This window comes from Stenella coeruleoalba (assembly GCF_951394435.1).
Source record: "Stenella coeruleoalba genome assembly, chromosome: 15".
Classification (NCBI taxonomy): domain Eukaryota; kingdom Metazoa; phylum Chordata; class Mammalia; order Artiodactyla; family Delphinidae; genus Stenella; species Stenella coeruleoalba.
Genome location: NC_137161.1, coordinates 61,236,531 through 61,262,239, shown reverse-complemented (window position 1 = coordinate 61,262,239; position 25,709 = coordinate 61,236,531). Strand labels below are relative to the sequence as shown.

Sequence of the window (25,709 nt, the reverse complement as noted above, 5' to 3'; positions counted from 1 at the left end):
ATGTTGGTGATATTTGACCGAGTATTTGAGCTTCATATTTGTGGGTTTTAAACAATAATGATGATGATGATATAAGTTTATCTTTATTATTTGTTATACATTTGATAGCTCTCTTAAGTGATGGTTGGGGTATAGTGTTTAAAATTTTGATCCCCCAAATATCTCTTCATAAGAAAACATATTGGAATGGAAAACAGTATGGAGGTTCCTCAAAAAACTAAAAATAGAGTTGCCATATGGTCCACCAATCCCACTCCTGGGCATATACCCAAACAAAACTATAATCCGAAAAGATACATGCACTCCTGTGTTCATAGCAGCACTATTTACAGTGACCAAGACATGGAAACAACCTAAATGGCCATTAATAGGTGAATAAATAAAGATGTGGTACATATATACAGTGGAACATTAGCCATAAAAAAGAATGAAATAACGCCATTTACAGTAACATGGATGGATCTAGAGATTATTATGCTAAGCGAAGTAAGTCAGAAAGAGAAAGACAAATATCATGATATCACTTATATATGGAATCTAAAATGTGACACAAATGAACATATCTACGAAACAGAAACAGACATAGAGAACAGACTTGGTTGCTGGGGCCAGGGTGCGGGGGGGTGGTGGGAAGGAAGGACTGGGAGTTTGGAATTAGCAGTTGCAAACTGTTATATATTGGATGAATAAACAACAAGGTCCTACTGTATAGCACAGGGAAATTCAGTATCCTGTGATAAACCATAATGGAAAAGAATGTGAAAGAGAATGTATATCTGTGTATAACTGAATCACTTTGCTGTACAGCAGAAATTAACAAAGCATTGTAAATCAACTATACTTCAATAAAATTTTTTAAAAATGTATTGGTAATTACACTGTTTTGTCATTTGTGACAACATTTTAAAATAATCTGTTTACTTATAGCCAAAGAAAAAATTACTAAACAATCATGCAGAAAGTCATATTTATTGAATTAAGCTCGCTCTTCCCCTTCTCTCCACGCTCAATTCAGTAACTCTTAAGTGCACTGTTTGTGCTTTCTGTGAGGGAGCAGGGCCAGCTGAATGAGTATTCTAAGATGCAGGCTAGAAATTGGAGTGCCCATCCATGCAGTGGGCACCTTGTCTGGAAGCCACATCAGGGGCTGATCAGTAAGGTCAAATAAGCAGATCGATACGTTGTTTACATCTCTTTGGCAGATTGTAGCCTTGTAGGAGAGGTTCCTTTCTCAATGGAGATGGCTGTCTTGAGAGGTCATTCCAGGTAGGTTAAGTCTTCTAAGTGGATTATTTTATTTCTCAGAATAATTTTACTTAATTATTTCAGAATAATTTTATTTATTTATAATTTAGCTTATTCTTTGGAAATTTTGCCTTTTGAAAATTTTACCTTCTGGATTCTTGGAATGATTTTATTATTCTCAGAACGCTTTACTTTCAAGAATAATTTTTAAATTCTATCGAACGTTGAAAGTTGTCAGCTTAAGATGTTGACTTGCCTACATTCAGAAATGATATTGAGATTTTCGTTTAGTGTGTGATAACTCTGTTCTCTTAAGCCTATAGTTAAAAATGAAATGAATTGTGGAATTTTGGTTCAGCCTAGATTAGGATTTTTGAGGTTGAGCTATAGCCAAACACCAAATTAATCAAATAAAATATTGAGACTGCTCTGTCTCAAAGAAAATTTATTTGGTCTTTGCTGGCATCGAATCAAGCCTTTTGAGTATAACATTTTCAGCGTATTAATAATAGTATGCGTCAGCACAAGGAGATCAGCTCGGTGCTTTGTGACCACCTAGAGGGGTGGGATAGGGAGAGTGAGAGGGAGACGAAAGAGGGAGGAGATATGGGGATATATGTATATGTATAGCTGATTCACTTTGTTATAAAGGAGAAACTAATACACCATTGTAAAGCAATTATACTTCAATAAAGATGTTAAAAAATAATAGTATGTGTAAACATATTCATAGCTCATAACCTTCCTCTGTAATTATCAAAAACTTTGCTATCCCACGGCCAGTTAAAAAGTTTTCTTTTTGAATAGGGGTCTCTTTTAATTATTAGAGGACACAGCACTGTGGGACTATGAGCCTGTGTTCCCTGCACTCAGCTTTCAGATGTCTAATTGGGTAACTACAGTAACAAAAATATTCCACTCTGTTGCAATCTAAGAATGCCAAATTTTTTGTCTTTTATTTTTAAAAAGTATTTTAAAAAATGAAATGAATACATGTTCATTACAGAAAATTGGAGGGAAACATACACACAAATGAGTTAAAATCACCTAGAAATAATCATCATAACATTCTGTTGGTTTCTTTTTTTTTTTTAGTATTTTGCCTCTTTATTTTATGTGGGTATAATTGTACATGCTTTAATTTTTTCTATTTTTAATAATAGTTGTTGAGAAATTTTCTCAAGTTATTTAAGCTTGTTGGGGAAGGAAACAGTTTCCCTCTACCCTTTCTAGGTTCTTCCGGCTGGTCTAAGAATTAAATTGACACGAGACAGATTAGCAGGAGAAAACAAACTTAATTGCGTACATTCTAGAGGCTCCGTAAGAAACCTGAGACCCTAGGATAGGTTAGGCAGTTGAGGCTTATATGCCTTCTGAGAGGAGGAGAAAGGGGTAGGGGTTTGAGACTTCAAAGGGGGAGGAAGGCAGTTCACATAGAGATGGGAAAATAAATGTTTGGTAAGCAAACGTTTGCTGGGCCCTGCAGAGACAATGGGACACAGACAGGACTGGGGTCTCCAGGCCCTGCTGAGTTCCCCCAACCTCACTTTGCCCATATCTTTGCAGACATCTCTGGCGGTAGTGCTCTTCCTAGATCAGGCCCTTTATCCAAATTCTTTTAGGCAGTTAAAGGAAGAGAAGGGGTTAAAAACAAAGACTTCCTAAGGGTTCTGTTTCTTAAAAATAATCAGCTTAAAATAATCCTCATGCTAAATAGACACATTTTGGGGTGGCAAATTTTGCTCCCCTACAAACTCTATGAAAAAATTTTAACGGGTTGCATTGGTTAAATAAACCATCAAGTTGATATACCATAATTTACTCAATAATATTCTTATTATAGAATTTTTAGGTGAGTTTTCATTTTTAATGCATTGTTTAATTTTAACAACACTCTTAAACCTCTTTGGGCAGAAGAATTTTGTGTGAAAGGAGGAACTGCAAATACAAAATTATAAAATCTCTGGAATTTCACTTGGCCTCTGTCTATAACATGATAGAGCCAGAGAATTGGTTTAAAAAAAGAAGTTTAAAAATAAGAATTTCTCATATGTTGTCAGGTTGCCCTGTATAAAGGTTATATCAGTTTATAATCCGTACAGTGTTAGGTATTTATCTTTTTAAAACTGTTCTTATCAGCCGTTCTTTTCATTTTATTTTTGGTATTTTCTCTTTTTACTTTGAAAACTTTTAAACCTATAACACTATAGGTAAGACGGCAGCATTTTTTACATTTGCTTTATCTCCCCCTCACTCTGTACATATACACACACACATGCATCCATAATATATACATATACAAGTATGTATATATGTATTATTTTTTTATTGAAGTAAATTTATGATATTGATACGATCTAATGTTTAGGCCATAATAAAATTTCTCCAAATGTCTCAACACTGTCTCTTACAGTTTTTTATTTTATTTTTTGATCCAAGATCAAGTCAAAATCATGTATTGCATTTAGTCATCATAATTCTCTTTTTTTAAACAAGTGTCAAAGATTTTATTCAACTCATTAATTAATGAAAAAACTAATAAGATGTTAAAAGCAATTCAAATGAGAATTTAACACACTAGACAATGTATTTTTACAGTCCTGTGAACAGAAATCATTTGCATAACTAGGGACAGGAAGCGGTTGTATTTCTCTCAATTTTCTACAATTTAACTTCTACAGGTTGTAAAAAAACAAAAACAAACACTGGTATTAGTTTTCCACTGCTGCTGTGACAAATTACCAAAAACTTGGTAGCTTAAAACAACGCAAACTGATTATCTTACAGTTTAGTTGGAGTGTCTTACAGTTGGAGGGCAAAAGTCCCAAATTGGTTTCACTTGGCTAAGATCAAGGTGTCAGCAAAGCTGTGTTCCTTCTGGAGGCTGGAGGGGGGAATCCGTTTTTTTGCTTTTTCTCCACCTTCTTGAGGCCACCCCCATTCTTTGGCTCCTGGTCCCCTTCCTTCATCTTCGAAGTTAGTAGAGTCATCATAGCTCTTTAATCTCCTTTAATCTAGAACAGTTCCCCAGCCTGTTTTTGTTTTTTATAACATTAACACTTTCTGAAGAGTTCAGACCAGGTGTTGTTTTGTGGTGTCCTTCGATTCGGGTTTGTCTGTCTCCTGGGATTACACGTGTCTGACAGGAGGGCTACATAGGCGATGTCCTCTTAGCACGTCACACTGAGGGACACACACTGTCTATTTGTTCCATTATTACTGATGTTTTGTTTGATAATTTTGTTAAATGGTGGCCTCAGAAATCTCCATTGTAGCTCTCCCCCTTTGTATTAACAAGTATCCTATGGGTAATACTTGTGCAAGGATGCCATTCAGATTTTAGTTTATGTTCTGCAAAGTGCACACTAGAATTATTTTGAGAAGTTTAATTGGTTCGTCTCATTTTGTGTGTTGTGTGCTTTTCTTATTGATTTGTGAGTACACTTTTATTATGATTATTCATTTCTGACATTTAGTAAGCCATTAGTTATTAGCTACTAGACACTGCTCTGAAATCTTCATAACGATTTTATGAAATGCAGGTACCATCTTCCCCCTTCATTTTACAGAAGAAATTGAAGCTTAGGGAGACTAATGCTGGGTTATGTATTTTGCAAATATTTGTCCCAGTTTGTTGTATACGTCTTAATATAGTCTATTTTGCTACCCCAAAGCTTTACATATTATCATAGTAACAACTATCAATTTATTCTTTTATAGTTTTTGCCTTTGGTGTCCTACTTAGAAGCATTAAGTATTAAATCCATTAGGAATGAGGTTTGCTCAAATGCCATCTTATCAGTAAGTAGGGTTGCCAGATTTTGCCTAAACTAAGCATGGCCCAAATATTGTATGGAATGTACTTATACTAAAAAATGATTTGTTGCTTATCTGAAAATTCAACTTTAACTTGGTGTCCTCTATTTTTATTTGGCAATCCTATCAGTAAGGCTTTCCCTGACCACTTTATTTAACATTGCAACTCCCATCTCAGCACTCCCAGCTTTTCTCTTTCTCCGTAGCACTATATAAACACAATGTATTTTACTTTTTTGTTTAGTGTCTGCACTCTACCACTGGACTATAAACTCCATGATACCAGGCTTTTTTTAACTTTTAAATGTAGGTTTAACATACATATAGAAAAGTGGACGCATCGTTAGTATACCACTCAATGAATTACCTCAAAGTGAGCACACCCATATAACCACCCTCCAGGAGGGCGAAGATTTTTATTCTCAATGTATTTTCAGTGCCTAAAATAGTACCTGACACATAGTAGGTAATCAGCAAATACTTGTTGAATGAATCAATGATGTAGCCTGTGAGGTAGGCATTCAGGTTACTTTTGTCCAAATAACTAGTGAGAGAATTTATTGATTATTTATTGCTTGGTTCTTATCCCCCTGAAAAGTGTAATTTTTGATGAATTTGAATAGTGCAATTGTTTAGCTGTTCCCCCTACTGTTGAACATTTTGGAGGTTTATGCTTGTGGTTTTATATATATATATATGTTTTTTATCCTTAAACATCTTTGTGCATTAAAAATTAGTCCTCATTTCAGATTGTTTTCATAGACTGGTTTCCTAAAAGAGGAATACTAGGTCAAAGGGTGTGCCCCTCTCATTCAGACAGAACACCCACTGACAGTCAGTGGACCTGTCTGCTGAAGATGGCACATGGAAGGGACCAACACCATCGCCTGTGTTCCCTGCTTCGGAGAACAGCTAGCAGACCAGGTGGCGAGTGGCTGGTCACTTCCTTGACATCATTCTTCCTGGTTGGTAGGGTGACCAAGATGCCTCGGGTCTGAATGCCAGCTCCTCTTCTTATACTAGTTGCAGGACTTCGGGCAAGTCGTTCAACAGATTGCCGTTTTCTCTAGACAGTGATGGTAGCAGAGCCTACTAGGGTACCATATGGGATGTAGTCTCAGGAGGTGGTAACTGCAGCTCTAGGGGCAGGTGGCCTCTGCTGCTCAAAGCTCACCCAGTCCCTGGTCCAGATCATTTGGTAGATGAGCTGATGGATGCAAGGTGACCACTTCACTTTGGCCGAGAAATACTTGTCAGGTGAATGAGGGTCAGGCTGTGAGCTTACAGGACAGGATTCCCACCTTCCCATTATGACCACAGGTATGCAGAGAAAGAGGGGTATTATCACCCCTTTCAGACAGATTGATTTGAACTGTGGGAGCACACCCTCTCAGCTGAGGCTGCCCTCGTCTTTCCTTGCTCATACGTGATACATCCATTTCTGTCACCTTCGCAGGAGAAAATAGATAACTGCATTACCCTTTTCTCACACCGGTCAGCTCTTTCCAGGATTGCTCCTATTCACGAAGAACTAACAGGTCCGTGAGTGTCGTGTGTGCATTGAGAGTATGAGTTGTCTTGTGTAAACCACTCGTGAACATGACATTTACCACCTGGATGCCAAGAAGAGGAGTCAGGGGTTTCTTTCCCCTTTTGGTGCTCTCACTACACCAGAAAGGATGGGTCGTTCATTCAGTTAATATTTATTACAAAGGGCCTCTGTGGGAGGAGGCTATTCTTAAACTCCACAAAGTACTCCTAACACCAAAGGGGAGCAGACAGGATGCTCAAGGGCACCTGGGGGGGGCAGTGCAGTGGGGAGAGAGGAGGGGAGCGCAGCGGGGAGCGCGAGTTGGCATTTCTCTGCAGTCTCGTGTTTTATTTAAACCATCCTTGCAAATTTGAAAAATTCCACTCTATAATACATCCATTTTATTTTAATATTAAAATGTTTTAAATGACCAGATTAATTATTTAACTTTTCCTCCCTGCTCTCCAGTAAAATCCATGCTCTGGGACGTCAAGCCACAGTTATTCAGTGGCATGTAATCATCGCAAGCCCCAGGCTGCTGCGAAGCAGAGAGAAATAGCTGTGTTAGATACTCTCTCTGGGAGAAATATCAGTGGTGACATAAAGTGACTGGAACATGTTCCTATCTAGAAGGACTAGCTGGGGTCTGTGTGCTCAGAGGATGGGCACAAAGGCCTGGGTTATGTATTCACTCGGTTGCAACTAGAGAAGCATCATAAAATTTTTAAACTTGCATGAATTCAAATGTACTCATTGGGGAAATTATTTTCTCGGTAGTGAGACTGGTTTTGCTTGTCAGTCCACCCAGTGAAAATGAGTGAGTCGGTGATGAAATGGGAGCTAGGGATCCTGCTTTTCCCACGAGAATATCCATTCTCAAGTTCCGCCTGTCGGGTGGCCCCTGCCGATTAGAAATTTAAGTGTGCTCACCCACGTGTGTCTTCAGTAACCTGGTCCTCGCATGCAAGCCTGGTGTGCAAGAGGAGAATCAGCGGAGCGCTCTGACACTGGAGGGAAAAACAGCCACATTGGATGCTGGCATGACACCTCCAAAGGGAATTTTCAAGGGTAACTTTGACTAAACGTGGTTTTCACCTTTAGCCTCCCTGCCTGTCTTCTCCACACAGACACACTGTTGCACACATGCTGTTGCAACTCCACCGTGCTAGGTGCTTTCCCTGAAATGACCTGTGGACAGCACCTCAGCTCAAGGACAAGGCAACAGTTGCCCAGAGAGGTGAAGTGGGAGCCCAGTGGTAGGACTTTCCAGCCCCAGAGTGTACACTCATTCCATCGGGCCTTTCTGCTCCTACAGTTGTATTAAAATCTTTTAAATCATGAATTGCTCAAAAAGAAATTTTTTATTTTTAATTTAAATAATCTCAACAGGGAGTTCCCTGGCAGTCCAGTGGATAGGACTCGGCACTTTTACTGCTGTGGCCTGGGTTCAATCCCTGGTCAGGGAAGTAAGATCCTGCAAGCCACACAGTACAGCCAAAAAAAAACCCAACGGCATTTAGTCCAGACTTGCAGAGAACCAAGTTACAGGGTCTGCCTGTGCTTTTTTTGGCGACAGCAGTGAATCCCGGCTGCGCTCTGGCCTGAGCTGGAGAAGAGCGGGCCGAGATTGGAGTGAATTTTGCACCACGTCCGTGACTTTCAGGCTGCACTCAGATAGCTGTTCCCCATGTGTGTGTCAGCCCCAGGGTGGGCTTGTGGGGCAAGTGTGCGCCTGGATCTTGGGAGAAGGCGTTAGTTACGCGGCATTCCAGCTGCCCTCTGGGGATTCTCACTGCTCCTGCTTTAGTAAAATGTGGCAGGTTGCCTGGCAACCCCCAGCTGGTGGGGGTTTTTTTCTACCTACTTTAGGAAAAAGCCCTCTATCAGCTCTTGGCTGACTACTCAGGGCGGAGTAGGAGATAAACTTGGCTCTGCAAGCCGACTTTCTCCTTTATTTTTCACACCTCTGCGTGTATCTTAACATTCGCGCTCTCCTCTGTTCTCATTTGTCTATCATTTGAAGGTAGAAGCTGGACAGTTTGCCTCCCAAATCAAGTCCTGAGGGGGATTGGTTACCGAAAACATGTTCTTTTTTTACATTAGTCAAAATTGTTTCATTTGTGAGTCAGACCCGTGGACTGTTGCACTGAGTGTGTTGTATATAGCCATGCACCTCGGTGCTGCTAATTTGGTTTTGACAGAAGGATCCAGTTGTAGCCTTAGAAGGAAGCGTGGCTTGTGCATTTCCTGTTGGTGAAGGCCTCTAACTGCTGCCCTAACCTGGTGCGGGACCAGTCTGTCTGTGAGTGCCCTGCAGAAACGTGGTTTGTAGAGCTTTGCAGCTCTGTCCCATGCAAGTTGCTGTCAGATACTCATATTTTTTCTTCATTGAAATCATAGCATAATGCTATGCAAAGGCAGGATAAGTAAATTCATTCATTAAACTTAAGTTTACATGCTTTAAAATGAGACTTTACTTATGTTAGAGGCATTAGATGTGGGACTGCAGAGTTATCATTTAAAGGGTGATAATATTTTTCTAGGGAAAAATAAAAGTAGAGAGTACTTTAAAATCCCTGAACGCTCCGTTATCAATCAGAAAGCATTCTGTGTTCTGCTCTACCGATACATGACCTTCAAAAGTTATTTTTCAATTTCCTAATTTGTGTTAAGCATTTTGATGTTGTCGGAAGCTCTTGAGCCTTTGGGAATTTTAAGATGTAATGTTATAAAATACACCCCAGGTCCCCGGTCCTTGGCCTGTTAGGAACCGGGTGGCACAGCAGGAGGTGAGCGGTGGGCAAGTGAGCCAAGCTTCATCTGCCGCTCCCCATGGCTCCCCATGGCTCCCCATCGCTCGCATCACTGCCTGAACCATACCCCCCACCCCGCCCCCGTCCGTGGAAAAATTGTCTTCCACGAAACCAGCCCCTGGTGCCAGAAATGTTGGGGACCACTGCTTTAAAGTGTAGCAGTATAACAACACTTGCCACTGTATTCAGTTTCTTTTTTCATGTAAGTGTTTTAAAATGTAACACTTGACTCTTGTTTTCTAACCAGTCGATTTTCCATTGGATGTCCAAAACACACAAAAAGATCTACATTTACTTCTCCTTAGGATGTAGAAAACAAAATGACTGTTCAGAACAATGTAGAGATCTTAACAACTTCAGACAGGAAAGTTGACCAATGCCAGTATCAATTAAAAAAGAAAATCTGCCTTATTCTCCTGCTGGCACAATATTTCACAGGTTCTTTAAATGTTCAGGAGTGGTGAAAAACTTGTTACTTCTCTGAATTTGGGGAGTTGCCATCTTCTAAAAGCACTTCCTCACCGAATGGGAGAAGCTCACTCTCTGGCCGCCTCTCGGGCAGGCATGCTCTCCCCTCCCCCTTCCTCTCCCCATCCCTCTCTTCGTCCCTCTCTCTCCTATCTTTCCATCCCGCAGTCTCCTGTGTATGTATGTGCTTGACACTGGGCTACTTCAGCTGCTTTTGGCAGCTTAACATGCTTGTGTCAGACCCGAATGCTGCCTGTAGATCTGACCACTGATGATGGCAGCGACCACCTCCCATAACAGGGAGACAGACTTAAGGATGAAGAAAATAAAGAGGTGGATTAGTCTTCTTAAACTCCTAAAGCCCATAGGGAAATGGTTTGGTGACTTAAAAGGAGAAAAATAATACAAGTGTAGAATGAATGTGTTAAAAGCCAAGATGGGGTGGGACTTTAAAAACCAAAGTAATTCTTACTCAGTTTTGTGCTGCCCCTTTGGCCTGTTTGGTGATCTGTAGGGTTTTACTGTGTGGTCTACAGACAGAACCCACCAGTGAAATAAATTAGCTGCTGGGCCCATAGTGTCAGCAAAGGCAAAGAGTAAAACTGATGTGGAAAATAAGGCTAGCTTCGTCATTCTTTATTTCCTCATTGGAGAAGCTTGTGATTCTTTCTGTATACGTTTCTGAAGTCAGACATTGCCGGTTATAACAAATACCTTGCATTGTCCCAAGGCAACCTGTGGTCTGAAGAGCAGATTTCATTGCTTTTGTTATGAATCGATTCTCTCTCCATAGAGGCTGGACACAGTGCCAGTGAGGCTCCATGCAGGCACCAAGGAGGCTGGCCTGAGTGTTAAAGGAGGTTGTGTTGGCATTTTTTTCCCTCACCTTTTTGGTGGTAACAGATCACATGCGGGGTGTCCTGGAGACGCTGAAGAGGCGAGTCACGTTTGATGCAGATTTCAGGAGGTTCTGCATCTCTAGATGGATTGCAGGGGTGGGGAGCGGGGAAGAGAACAAGGCAGGACTAGGAAGAGGGCTCTTTTCATAGGTAGCATCATGGTGCCATCCTGAGAACCCTGAGAGGTTCCAGATTGGTAGCGTGGTAGAGAAGGGTTAACGAGAACCATAGACGGAGTTGTCTATATGGACAGTTTATATGGAATTTCTGTGACTCCTTACTAGGTTGCGAGAGGCCAGTTTGCTTCTGGGGACTGATACCCTCCTTCCCAGGGGTAATGACTCACCCTGCAGGTAAGATAGCTCAGCCCTGCCTGGCTGATAAAGGCCTGTCATTCTCATTCTCTCCCCAGGCCCCCTCCTTCCCTCCTGGGTTTCACTTGGTTAATGAATAAGCCTAGTCATGAGCTGTAAGTAAATTCTTTTATCAAATGAAAACCACATCAAAACATCCACAGAGAGACATTTAATGAAAGTGTAAATATTGCAGTACAGCATCTCCCGTATCTGGTTGGCTTATACACAAACAGACTTTAAGCTTTTCACCTATTGAAACCTTTAAGTCTGAAAATATGCTGCTCTGTGAGGTTTTTTGTAAACATGGTCTTGGGACGTGGAGAAAAGTTGGTGCATTTATGTGTTATCACAATAGCACTAATATTGTGGCAGATTTAATGCTTCATAAACAGCTCAAACTGCCAAGGTTAACAGTCCAAAAGTGTGGTGTTGGTGTGTGGGGGGACATTTATATTTGGTGTATATTCGTGTCTGGCATCTGAAACATCGCTCACGAGAACCAGTGAACCCTTCTTAACTCTGACTGCAGACCCGGCCACTACCTCGAGCCAGCAGTTCAGTTTACACACTGGCTCTGGTTGGTGAATAGGTTGTGTCCTAAAAGTTCTTTTGTTGATTAACCTTTTAGAACACAAAGCGCATTGTCGCACAGAAATGCCACTTTGAATGGTGGGTGTCAGTGAGCTGTGGCTTGTTTCAAACTTCGAGTCATGGCCCATCAGTGGGTCAGAAAATCAGTGCTAGTTGACGCCAGAATAAAAAAGAAGAGAGAAAAGAAACAGAATAGGAAACATCAGAGTGGGTTGCCTAGAAAAGATAGGTCTTGTTTGGTGACACTGTTGCAACTTAAAACCTACTGGACACTGTATGCCTTTAGAGCACGAAAGGTACCCGTGTAGGGGGAGGTTGTATCAGCAGTGGGTTAAATCTGGCCACTTTCCACTGTCCAGCACTGTGATGTCAGGCAAGGGGCTTAAACCATCTGGGTCTCTGTTTTGTCATACTCAAAATAGGGCTGTTTTGTAGAGGTGCGATTAGGGATGAAAGAGTGTATGTTAGGATTAATATATTAGGATATCATAGAACATAACGGTAATATATTAGGATTAGAGCTAATACAGCATCTGGTGCATGGCAACCTGTCTGTAAACCATGATTATTATTTATTTGTACTCCTTTGTGGTATATGTAGACCTTAAAGATACTGTCATAAAATAGTATAACTAAAACATGTACTGTTTAGTCTTCCCTAGAGTATAATTTATTCAGTGTTCCTGACATTTAGGATCTGCCATTTCACACATTCTAGGAGGAGATCTTTGATTTTACTTTAAATTATTCCTGTGTAGTTGAGACATCAATCTTAATTTTTTCCCATGAAGTGTGAAGAATGTTGCAAATTGCCTTAGGTCTTTCAGCTGTCTGTCAAATTCGTCAATACCATTAAGTATGGAATTGCTTCCCAGCTCCCTATTGTAAGTTGTGTGTTTTCGTCTTTATTTAAAAAACAAAAAAAGGTATTCTCTGTCTTTTTCTTAAAGTGACTCTCAATTCTAAACTTTTTGGAACTCCATCTGCTGCTGTTTGACTCCATCATAAGATCATTCTTACCTCCTGCACATCACTACCCCATCTTTTAAGGAGCTGTGTCAGCATTTATGAAAACCTTTTTTTGTCTGGCTTGGGTTTAGAGCAGCAGCTGTGTTGACAGCTTTGAGGGGCAGGTTAAAAGTGTCGTCGGAAGCCTGGCATCAAAGTCAGGGAGGTGAGGATTCAAATCCAGCTCTGCCAGTTCATTATCTTGGCCCTCTGCAGGTTACTCAACCTCTCTCAGCCTCTGTTTCCGTGTCTGTAAAAACAAGAGGTCCTGCCCACCTTGTGGGGTTGCTTTGAGGAGAAAAATAGCACGGGTGGATTGGTAACTTTGCCTAGAAGGCTGCTGTCTCCAGCTGGGTCCTCGTAAGTCACAACTCCACAGCCTTTACTGCCCTTCCTGTCCTCCCGGCCTCAGCTCTGGGGCCCTCGGGAAGACCCACTCCCTTTACCCAAAAACAGCCAGCTTCCGGGTGGGGCTTCCTACCCCAGATTCATCGAGCTCTGCACCTGCTCCTCCCTTCTCTTGGAAGTGGGGTCCCCACGTGTGCTCTGGGCCCCGTTTCCTCTCCAGGCCTTTCGATGTCCCTTATCCTCAGGCCCACCTGCTGCTTCTTCCAACAGTGAGAAAACCTGCTGAATCTAATCCATCTTTTCAAAAGGACTCCTAGAACCCAGTTCCCTTTGCTCCCCATGACTTCTTTCCTTTTACAAATTCCAGTGGTCTGGATTCATCACCCTAGCCATCGTGCCCTCTCATTTAGCCGAGGTCCCCGGTGACCTCCGTGCCAGAAAGCCCCGGAGCCCCTGTCTCCTCTTGCGTGGTTGCTCAGTACATTGACCCACCCTTCCTTCCTGGGCTCCACAGCCCGAGACTTTCTAAGTTAGTCCCCTCCTCTTGGGCCCACAGCGTCCCAGGCTCCCCTGCCTGCTCCTCCCCGTCTATAAGGTGATTAAATGTTTGCTGTTCCTCAGAGTTCCACTAGGACTTCTTTTCTTACTCCACGCCTTCTCCTTTCCCATTCCTGTTTTCCCCTTCAGTTGCAGTGATCTTGTAGGAACACACATCAGATCACACTCGCACCCTCCTGGTGACTAAAACCCCACGGTGGCTCCCTGTGCACTTAGCCGGAGCCCTGGGGGCGTGTCCATCATTCCGGCTTCACCTCAGGTCCTCCCCGCTCCCTCTTTAGTCTCCACTGTTAAGGTCGTGTTTCAGTTCCTCAGTCAAGACTGTGTCTCCTCACTCAGATAGGTCACTCGGTGTTCCTTCTGCCTGGAACACGCTTCCCTACCCCCAGTGTCTTTGACACTGTCTGCTCTCCCAGCCTTCGGTCTCAGGAAAGGCTGAATGTCTTTTCCTTAGGGAAACAGTCCCTGTGTCCTGGGCTTGACCAGCTAGCTCCCGCTGGAAACTCCAGAGCGCTTTTCTAACCCTCAGCACACGTGTGGGGCTCTGTGCCCTGTCCTTGCCTCCTGGCGAATACAAGGACCAGGTCTCTGATTCAGCCCCAGTTGCCCATGCATAGAAGATGGTGTGTTTGTTCATGAATGAATGGATAGATGAATAAATGAACAAGTGAGAATTTCATACATTAGCGTCTGTGTTCACAAACAGGTGGAAGGGTGAATAAATGAACAAGCAAGAACTAAATACATTTGTTTGTAAAGCAGTCAGCACAGCTCTTATATATAGTAAGTACTCAATAAATGGTAGCTTTATTTCTTCTTAATCGACTTTTCAGCTGGGAACCATGAAAAGAAAAAAAAAAAAAAAAAACCCACCCAGGCTGGTTAATGCGAGCAGTGCTCCTTGGTGACACCCTTCAGTAAAAGTGGAGGCAGGTGGCAGAGGCCGTGGGAGCGAGAGCTTAAGCAGCAGCTTCTTTCCCACAGTCAACCTCGTGTTCCTCCTCTTGCTGAAATCATCATTTCTCACCTCGATTCCTGCCTCCCTGGTGCTCCCCTGCCAATCCTTTCTGTTCCTTTCCTCCTCCTCTAGATTGTAAGCTTATTCCAGGCAGGGACCATCTCTTCCCTTCCTCCACACGCCGGTGCCCAGCACAGTACCTGGAGCCAGTGTTTGTGGAATGAATGAATGAGATGCACGTTTCAGAAGCGGACTATGGTGTTGCCAGGAGAGTTAGTGAAAATTAATTGACTAAGTTTGGTCTTAGTTCAATTTTTAAAAATTATAGTTCAGACTTTTTGATTTTGTACTTGTCCAGTATGGTTGACGTATCGGTTCCTGTATTTTCCACGTTTTTGCATGGGAAAGACCCCAATTCTAAATGATAGCAGTATCGCGTGAGCTTTGCAGACTCAGGTCAGTGAGGCCCCGCTCACTTCTCGCCCCCCAGTGTGTGATGAGCTATACAGCTCGCTGAATCTGTTTCACTGTAGAATATCTTATGTGGCTTAGACACCGTTCTTTTAGTCTGAACCGTTTGTTTTGTGATCTAACAGCCACAGCCTCATTACTTAGGCCCCTACCGTGTGCCAAGCCCTGTGCTGAGAGCTCTGTGTATGTACTCTCTGCCCTTCCTAATAGCTTTCTGAGGTCGGTAGATATGCCCGTTTTATGGATAAAGAAAGGGAAGCCCAGGGAGGCAGGTGACTTGCCTCAGGCAAGTTAAAATCGGGGGCAGGATTTGAACCTAGGCCACTGTCGCCTTGGAACCTGTGGTTTTCCCATTTGACTTCGTTGCCTCCCTTTGTGTAGATTTTAAGTAAATGTCACCATGTCTACAGGTCAGCCTTTGTCCAGTTTGTGGAGAGTGTTTTCTTCTCCACATCTTTAGTTTTTTTTTTTTTTCTGCTACACCGCATGGCTTGTGGGATTTTAGTTCCCCAACCAGGGATCGAACCTGGGCCCTCGGCAGTGAGAGCGTGGAGCCCTAACCACTGGACCGCCAGGGAATTCCCATCCACTTCCTTGGCCTTAACTAGAGACTCTGAGGTGAAATGAGGTGTGGGAGCCGTGAGCAGAATGAGGGGGTGACGTGGAGAGGGCACGGAGTCGTAGGCGTGACTTGTATGTGGCGGAACCAGGACGGGACCCACTTCCTCTCCGGGCGCCTGTTGAGTTTGCTCTGGTCCTTATCCGTCACAGGGCTCACAGCACCTGCCCGCACGGTACCAACCACCCAGTGCCGGGGGGTACGAGCCCGGTTCTGTGAACGCTCAGCTGTTCTTGCTCTCACACTCTGCCCTTCACATCTTTTTAAGCATTGTGGCCTGAGCTTGCTCCCTTGGCCGTAGTGCATTTCATTTCCTGAGTGTCTCCTGCATGTCAGGTGCTGTGATAGAGGCTTGGGGAAAGCAGAAGTCAATGAACCCATTTCCCTTCTGCCTCTTACTCCATTATTTCTGCTGTGCTCTTTACAGTGCTTGGATCTCTTTCATGTGCCTTAGTTTTCACTCTTTAGCCTTACTACTTTATTTTTTTATTTCTATTTATTTTTTTGGCTGTGGTGCAAGGCTTGTGGTATCTTAGTTCCCCGACCAGGGATCAAACCCAGGCCCTCAGCAGTGAAAGTGCAGAGTCCTAACCACTGGACCGCCAGGGAATTCCCTAGCCTTAGTACTGTACAAACAAACAACCAAGCAACCCTTTATTGGATAAGTATGCAATGTACGAAGAGCAAGGGACAAGGAATCACAAGCCCTGGGTCCTGACCATGTGCCCGGGGCAGGTGCATTGGCCTCGCCGAGTCTGCTGTCAAGGGCTGTTGCCATTTCTTTCCCAGCGTTGCTGTGAGGCTCAGGTGTGGCAATGTGCACAGACAGCTCCTGCCCAGGGGAGCCTGCCCTTCAGAGTCAGAGCCAGCTCTTCTTGTTTCCAGCCCAGGACTCTTCATCTGCTGAACCACCCTTCCTCATGGAATTTTTCACTGAAGATGTTGTGAATATGTATCCTGGTTCTGGCTTTCTTCTCTTGAGTAGAAACAAGCTGACAGCAGGTACAAAAGCTGTGTTTCTTCCCTCCTTCCACAATGTCAGATGAAATTCCTGCCAAAGTACCATGGTAGAGCCCAGGCGCTACACGGATGAATAAGCTAAGGTCCGTTCCCTCCAAGAGCGCCTGGGTAAACGTGGGGAAAGAGTCAGCGTTGAAGTGAGGGCTGGACCAAGCTAAAGGCCCTGACGTCCTCTAGCAGGTTTGCACTTTATCTTGAAGACTCTGCAGGGTTTACAGAAGAGGATGGACTGGCAAGGGTAAAATAGGGCTGTTGTCTCCTGGGCAGGCTCGCCCGCTCTCACCTCTTGGGCACCCTGGAAATAGCTGTACTGCACGTGCTTCTGACAGACCACCGATTCCTGTGTGCACCTTAGTATCCGCCTAGTTCTTTGTGTGGGTTGAGGGGAGGTACACCCAAGATCAGTTTTTTTGAACACAGGCAAATGTTCTTAGTGACCATTATTAGGGTTGAGTGTTTTTGTAAAGTTGGTTCTCCCGTGGAATCTGAGATAAAACCCTCCATTCTCTCTCTGGTAAAAGTCAGAAAATGGTCATGCTGTTGAAAACCCAGAGTTGATCAAATTATATGGAATATGAGAAAACTTCTGAATCTGGTATGTTCACATGTAAATAAGCAAGCAAACACAAAGCGATGTTTGGTGCCCTCCTGGTGTGGGGTGAAAACCCAGAATGAGGGCACAGTGGTGCAGGGCTCCAGGCTGGCGGCTGAGGGAGGGGTCAGGAGAGGTCATGAAGGGTGTCAGAAGTGGGCACCGTAGAGCATTAAAGCACACGTTGGTGGGTAGGGTGTAGGGTTTGTGTCTGCAAAGCTGGCAGAGGCAACTGTCAGCACACGTCACTTCGGGTGGGCGGTTAGCATACCAGGTTATCACGGAGAGATTCCTTCTGCTTTTTTCATAACTGTTGTATGGAGAGGTGGACAGACTCTGAGTCTCTTGCAGACAGAGGCATTTGCCTGTGTTAACTCTAAATGACACGGTCTGGGACGCTTCCAGTGCACATGGTGTCATGAAAAGAATGTGGCTTTGGTTTGGATCCCAACACTTGTCATCTTTGAGACCTTGAACTAGTCACTTCTTCTGAGCTTCAGTGTCCTTATCTACAGAGTCAGGATAATCCTTACAGGATTTTTCCATACCTGGCAGAATAAGTAACCAATAAATATTTCTCTTTCTTGTAACCATTGGATTGATAAGCATTATAGGTAATTCCCTTAGAAACTGACTGAGAACCTGATGTTGGCTGAGGGTAGCCACTGCAGAAAATGCGGGACTAACGGTGTGTGACTGCTTCTGAAGTTTCCTGATGCTCCCCCCACCCCACCCCCTCCAGCAGTTGCTGCAGTAAAGTGATTGCAGCCGCTTAATAACCAGGCTGCACAAATGTCCTCAGCCTCCCTCGGAAGGTCTGAGAAGCCTGGCGTTTCAGCAGCCGTGATTGTTTGCAGCACACGGACCATTCAGGGACACCTTCTTATCACTGAAGACATTGAAACTGGAGTAACTCTTACCTCGTCTTACAGAGCCCTTCTAACTTAGTCTCAGAAATGGCCCTTAGGAGTTGGACAGTGTAAAACAACAGCAAAACTAAACAATTTGTTTAAAATGTAATGAACGTCTGTGAAACCACCACTCAACCAAAGAGCTAAAATATTGTTAATAAGTACATTTACCTGTTGTTCCTCCCCATCCCATCCCCCTGATCCCCTGTGGGTGGCAGTCACTCTTCTGAAAGTCATGCTGATCATTTTCTTGCTTTTTTGGTTCTCTCTCTCTCCCTCTCTCTCTCCCCCGCTCTCTCCTTCCCCTCACCTCCCCGCACCCCCCTTCGCCCTCCCTCTCCCTTTCCCTCTACAGATCTACAAAATGATACCTTACTGTGCTCCTGATTTGCCTTTGCCTGAGGTTGAGCAACTCTTTATATAATTATTGGCGTTATATGCTCCCTTTTCTGTGAAACGACTATGAATGCTTTTCGTGTCTTTTCCCCATTTTTCTGTTAGGTGTTCTCTTACTGATTTGTAGGCATTTTTATGTATGCTGGTACTAATCCTCCATCAGTTGTATGTGTCACAAATATCTTCTCCCAGTGTGTAGATTGTCTTCCCTCTCTTTAAAGTGTCTTCGGGTGGCCAAGAGTTTTCGTATTAATGTAGCCAAACTTATTGATCTTTTTTTTTAATGCTTAACGTTTTTTGTATCTTCATAAATTCTTTCCTACTTCAAGCTCCGGAAGATATTCACTTCTATTTTCTTTTCAAGTTTTCAAAGTTTGCTTTTGACATTTAAGTGCTTTATCCATCTGGAGTTGATTTTTTGGCCTGGTGTGAGTAAGAATCCAATTTCTTTTTTTCTTCCTGTGGATAAACAATTTTTCCAACTTTTCCTTTTGCACAGTGTCATGCTGCCTCTGTCAAAAATCAAAGTTTCACAGATGCATAGGTCTGTTTCTAGGTTCTTCTGTACCACTGGTCAGTTTGTTTATCTCTGTCCCATTACTACACTGTCTTAAGTACTACAGGTTTACAATAAGCTTTTTTAGCTATCAAGGCAAGTCTCCCTTCCTTATTCTTCTTCAGAAATGTTTGGGCTAATCATTGGCCATTTGTCTTCCCTTTAAAATTTGGAATCAACCTTTCAAATTCCACAGAATAATTGAGGTGTAATTTATATACAGTGAAATATACACTGTTCTGTTGCCCAGGTCTTCATCTTAACAAATGCACATCATCATGTAACCTCCACCACAATCAAGATACAGGACAGGTCCATCACTCCCAGAATTCCCTCATCCCTTTGGCGGTTGACCTCTTCCCCCAGTCCCTGGCTACCACTGCTCTGTGTTCTGTTGAGATTATTTTTTTTTTTAAATCTCATTTAAAATTTTTTCATTGTTTTATTAAAACGTTGGAATTTTTTAAACTGAAACTGCATTAAATCTAGAGATAAATTTAGGAAGGACTCTATGTCTTATGTTAAGTGTTCTTGTCCGTGAACATTATGTATCTCTCAACTTAGTTGGAGAGATTTTTTGCTTGACAGTAATGGAAGGGTCTACATTTTTAGAAAAAAATCTCAACATTTTAAGTAGTTCTTTAAAACTCCTCTAAAGGAAGCATTTTATAAGATAATCGTCCATCTAAATGGACACATAAATATACACAAATATATGTCAGACTTGCGACAGTGTTATGTTTTAGAAAAAAGTCACGTCTTGGTTTCATACCAGCCTTGTTGCTCACCCTATGAGACCATAAGCAAGCTGCTCGGCTCCCCTGATGCTCAGTCTCTTTATCTGTGTGATGACTAGAACATCTCTTCCTCATGGGGTGGTTGTGAAGATTAAATGCACAAAGTGTCGAGACAGCAGACCCGGCACAGTGAAGCCATGGGTGGGTGAGACTGTGGGAGAGGAGCTGCTCTCACTCACGCACAAGGAACCAGGAAGGGCCTTCACCGTGTTTGGTTTTGCAGTGGCTTTCACAAAGTGGCACAGCCAAAAGATGGCCTTGAATCATTTTCCTGACAAATTTGGAAAAGGTTAGTGTTACCAAGCTGCCTGAGCCACGCTGCTTCTGACAGGCGAGCTGGAATCACTGGAGGACACAGCTGACAGCCAATTCATTTTGCTGATTCATCCATTAGAAGGGTGGCTCTGGGCCAGAGCTTGGCTTCCAGATTAAAGGCCGAGAGCTGCAAAGCTGCTGGGACTTGAAGGAATGCTGGTAAATTATTGCCATGTGAAGGCCAGCCGTGGAAAGTGGATTGTTATTTGTTTCCCCCTTTAAGTGATCCTAATTCCAAATGTGCTCAGATAAATTCCCCACCATGGTTAGGGAATTTTTGAAACATTTGTCCATGGGGCTGAGAGCTACGTTACTGGAAACAATCAAATGCTGTTAAGTAGATCATCTTGGCTCCTTTATGACCCTATCATCACCTCTGCTTTCAGGAGGAATGTTGACTCAAGCCTACTCTTTTACTTGGTAATCCAAATTAAACTCGAGAGAGGCATTATTGCACATGTCATCCCTGTGGGGCACACTTCAAAATCAACCTGCCTGAGTAAGGAATGAAACTTAAAGACGAAAATCCAGGAGATGCTCATTTGCCAACGATCAGGACAGAATAATCATGTAGAATCTGTGGGTTCTCATGTATCGCATTGATAGATGTACCTGTTTTAGTAGGTAGTCTCAAGCTTACAGGAAACTGCATAAAGCTTGCATGTGACAGGGTGAACTCAAGAGGGTGGAAATTGCATCTTGTTTTACCGAATATCTAGCATCGTCCCTGGGACAGACACCCAGTGAGCAACTGCTAGACAGAGGCACCGATGGATGATGTTTGTTGGGTATACAGATTGTGGGGCAGTTAGATAAATGAGCCAAGAAATTCAGAAGTGTAGTCCGTTGAAAGCAAGAAGAGTAACTGTCCTGAGGAATAAGATTTTAAAGAAAGGATCCTGTTTCTGTGGTTCTCTGATCTGAGTGACTTTGGTCGATAGTGTATCTGCAGAGCTGGGTACTTTCTGTTTCCCTCCTTGTAGTGAGTCAGAGCATATGCTGTTTTGAGCTCACATTTCACTAACTCAATCTACTTCCTTGGGATAACGTGAAAGTTCTTTAATACCCTTAGGGTTGTTTTCTTTTCTTTTCTTTTTTTCCTGTTAAACTCTAGAGTGAATATTTGAAAAGTACAGCAAACTTCTTAGTAAAAAAGAATTTTTTTTGAATTTTATTTTGTTTTTTTATACAGCAGGTTCTTATTAGTTATCCATTTCATACATATTAGTGTATATATGTCAATCCCAATCTCCCAATTCATCTCACCCCCTCCACCCCACCTCTGCCACTTTCCTCCCTTGGTGTCCATATGTTTGTCCTCTACATCTGTGTCTCTATTTCTGCCCTGCACACTGGTTCATCTGTACCATTTTTCTAGGTTCCACATATATGCGTTAATATACGATATTTGTTTTTCTCTGACTTACTTCACTCTGTATGACAGTCTCTAGGTCCATCCACGTCTCTACAAAGGACCCAGTTTTGTTCCTTTTTATGGCTGAGTAATATTCCATTGTATATATATGTGCCACATCTTCTTTATCCATTCATCTGTCGATGGGCATTTAGGTTGCTTCCATGACCTGGCTATTGTAAATAGTGCTGCAATGAACATTGGGGTGCATAATAAGAGTAGGTGTCTTTTCTTATTTTTCTTTTTGTTGTTTTATTTTGCTTTGCTCTTTAGATGGCTAAACATTTAGGGCATGACATTCTATAAACTCCTATCGTGCTGAGAAGTTTTAGGCAGATCTGGTCCACTTGGAGTGAAGATGAAAGTGTCAGGGGCTGGGTATGTGGGTAGTATCTGCCTCTCATCCGGTTGTCTTTCCCTGTGGTTTAAGGCCTCTGAAGCACTGGAGCCCCTTGTCTAGTTCTGGTGTGTCCGTCACCTCTTGCTGCATTCTGCCATGCCTCATTTACATAATATTTACTGGGAACTACTCTGATCCAAGAACTTTGCTAGAAGTGGGTATACAGAAGTGGGTATACTCTATTTCAGACGTCATGGTGCTTTTGCAGCTGCCCGGGTCCCAAGTCTGGCAGCCCCTGCCAGCATTGCCCGGCTCTTACGGTCTTGCTGCTAGTGTGGGTAATAACCAGTGGCAGTGATAGTGGGCCAGGGAGTGTGTGCTCACACTGCAGAAGCTGGAGCCAGCACATGGCGGCCCATCCTCCCGGTTTCCGTGGGTCCTCACTCCCAGGCCACCTGTATGTTCCATCCCCCACCCTCCAAGAAGGAGGCAGCAAGACGGACCCGGCCTTAGTCAGGCATTAACACCAAAGAGGGAACCAGCTCTAGTTTTCAGGGACTTCTGCCAGAGGCACATTACAGAGAATTAGCAGGCTTTCAAAGCAGAAGGAGAAGAGGCAGGTCTCGAGTACTGTGGGAATATCTTGAATCTGCAGAGTCCAAAGTGAAGTGCGGAACGGCAGGCAGGGCCCTGGCCTTAGGGTCGAAGCAGCCTGGTTTTGCCGCCCAGCACTGCCGCTGGCCCACGGTGCGGCCTGCAGCAATCCCCCCGACCTCTGTGCACCTGCTTTCTCATATTCAATAAAGACAATTCTCCCTTGCAAGTGCATTGTGAAGATTAGACATCATGTACGCAAAGCACCGGACACAGACATATGGTAGACCTTTGCTATTTGACACAGTGATCAGCACTGCTGTCAATATTGCTTTTCTTGTCATCTTTATTTTTAACAAAATAAGTGAGGGTTTACAGTTTTCCCTTAGTGGTTTTGTTTTGTTTTTCATTTTCTTACTCTGAAAAGGAGTAATTTTCAGGCCGTAATGCTACCTGCAAATATTCTGAAAATTAACGTTTTGCTTACATCATTCTGGTTATTGAATAGTTTACAGAGCATTTTCACACTGTAAGGGAGATTAAGGAGCAGTGACCGTCTCTTCTCCAGGTGAGAAAACTCAGATGTGGAGAGCCTATGGCCACCTGGCTTCTAAATGGCAGAGCGGGGTTGGGAGTGCAGACCTCACCCCAGGGCTCCTTTGACTACCTCAGTCCACCTTTCTGAAGTGACATCCCTGGGGCTAGGCGAGACTCTTTGATAAGGATTTTTTCTTTTCCTTGTAGCTGTCAATACCAGCAGATATGCAGAGAGCTATCGGATCCAGACGTATGCTGAATATGTGGGGACAAAGCAGGAGGAGAAGCAGATCAAGAGAAAGTGGACAGAAGATAGTTGGAAGGAGGTTGAGAGAAAGCGGTTAAACACGCAGTGCATCTCCTATGCTTTGCAGAATCACTGTTACCACGCCAATAGGTAAGAGTTCTTGGCTGTCGATTTGAAAGGGCAGCGTCGTTCTAGCAAAGCTCTTCTCGCTGCTTCTTATAGGACTGTAAGTAGTAAATCTGACTTGTGAGAAAGATTTTTTTCTAACTTTTCACGTAATATCAGAAGTTACTACTCCATTAATTCCTTCTGTGCTATATAGACCATTTCAGTTAACATTCACAAAACCCTGATGAGGCAGACAAGGGGATACATCTTATTCCCATTTTAGGGGTGAAGAAACAGGGGCTCTATGACTTGCCCACCATTTAGTAAGAAAGCCAGGGTCAGAGGTGAACTCTTCTGTCTGATCTGTTCCTCTTCCCAGGCTGCCACGTTGCTTCTGGCTGAGCTTCTGAACCCCTTTCATCGCCCACGTAGACACTGCACCACATGCCTGCTGTAGAAAGAGAACTTGATACACACTTCCTTTACTTACCTGTTTTCCTACTTTCAGAAGATAAATGCTGGTGATATTTTAGAATCTTTGTGAAACTATAAAACATAGGTATAGAAATTGTGGTGGGGGGGAGTTCCTTATAGAAAATTGTAAAGAAGAGAAAAGTGTGAATTAACAAAGAAAAAATTAGCCGTAATCCCACCACCCAGAAGCAACCACTGTTAATATTCTGGATTGCCCTCCCTACTTTTTAAATGGTTTTTTAGAGATTTTTTAAATTGAGGTATAATTAACATACCTTATATTATAACATAATAAAATATACAGATCTAAAATGTTTAGTTCAAGGAGTTTTAAGTTACATATACACAGGTGACCACCACTGAAAGCAAGATGTAGGACATTTCTATCTCCCCGCCTCAAAATTTTGTTGTGCCCCTTTTCAAGCAACTCCAAGCCCCCAGTGTCCTAAGCAACTATTTCAAATTTCTATCACTGTGGATTAATTTTGATTATTCTTGGAATTTATAAAAAATGGAATCATTTGGTATTATGTTTGGCTTCTTTCACTTAACCTGTTTTTGAAATTCATCCTTAATGTTGTGTGTATCAGGAGTACATTAATTTTTTTTAAATATATTTATTTATTTTTGGCTGTGTTGGGTCTTCCTTGCTGTGCGTGGGCTTTCTCTAGTTGCGGTGAGCGGGGGCTACTCTTCGTTGCGGTGCGCGGGCTTCTCATTGCAGTGACTTCTCTTCTTGTGGAGCATGGGCTCTAGGCACGTGGGCTTCAGTAGTTGCGGCGCTCGGGCTCTAGAGTGTAGGTTCAGTAGTTGCTCCCCGGCATGTGGGATCTTCCTGGACCAGGGTTCGAACCCATGTCCCCTGCATTGGCAGGCGGATTCTTAACCACTGCACCACCAGGGAAGCCTGAGTACGTTAATTTTTATTATTCAGTATTACTTCATTGTATGAATATACAGCCTTAACCTGGTCTCCTGTTGGTGGACATTTGGGTTGTTTCCAGGTGGGACTATTATAAATCAGACTGCTATAAACATTCCTATAAAAAATTTTTTGTGGGCATATGTTTTCATTTCTGTTGAGTAAATATCTAAGATTAGAATTGTTGGTTCTTAGGATAGATGTATGTTAAACTTCATAAGAACAACCGAACAGTTCTCCAAAGTGGATGTACCATTTTATATTCCCCCAGTATTATATGAAAGTTCCAGTTGCTCCACATCCTTGACAACACTTAGTGCTGTCAGTCTTTTTTAGCCATTCTAGAAGAGATAAGATGGTATTGCATTGTGATTTTAATTTGCATTTCTCTTGTTGACCACCTTTTTGTGTGCTTCTTGACCATTCAAATATCTTCTGCTTGAGGTGGATATTTAAGTTGCTTGCCCATTTTCTAATTAGGTTGTTTGTCTTTTTACTGTAGATTTGTAGGTGTTCTTTTATATATTCTGGATACACATCCTTTGTGCTGCAAATACATTTTTTGAGTCTGGGATAGTATATTCATTTTATTAGTGATGTATTTTGATGAGCAGATATTTTTAATGTTGATGAAGTCCTATTAATTTTTTTTTGTTAATGGTTAGTGGGTTTTTTCCCCATTCCAAAACTTTGCCTACCTAAGGTTACAATTATTTTCTAGAAACCTTTCTTCTAGAAGGTTTATAGTTTTAGCTTTTACATTTAAGTCTGACCCATTTCAAATTAATTTTGTATGAGGTAGGAG

At 42.7% G+C, this 25,709-nt stretch overlaps 1 protein-coding gene across 1 annotated transcript in view; it reads left to right on the top strand.

Annotated features, from left to right (window-relative positions):
* PARN (poly(A)-specific ribonuclease) overlaps positions 1 to 25,709 on the top strand; it is a 168,348-nt gene that overhangs the window by 91,643 nt on the left and 50,996 nt on the right. The window contains exon 22 of the mRNA XM_079944221.1: positions 23,361 to 23,550. Coding sequence (XP_079800347.1) covers positions 23,361 to 23,550 — 190 coding nt within the window. The remainder of the gene's footprint in view (positions 1 to 23,360; positions 23,551 to 25,709) is intronic.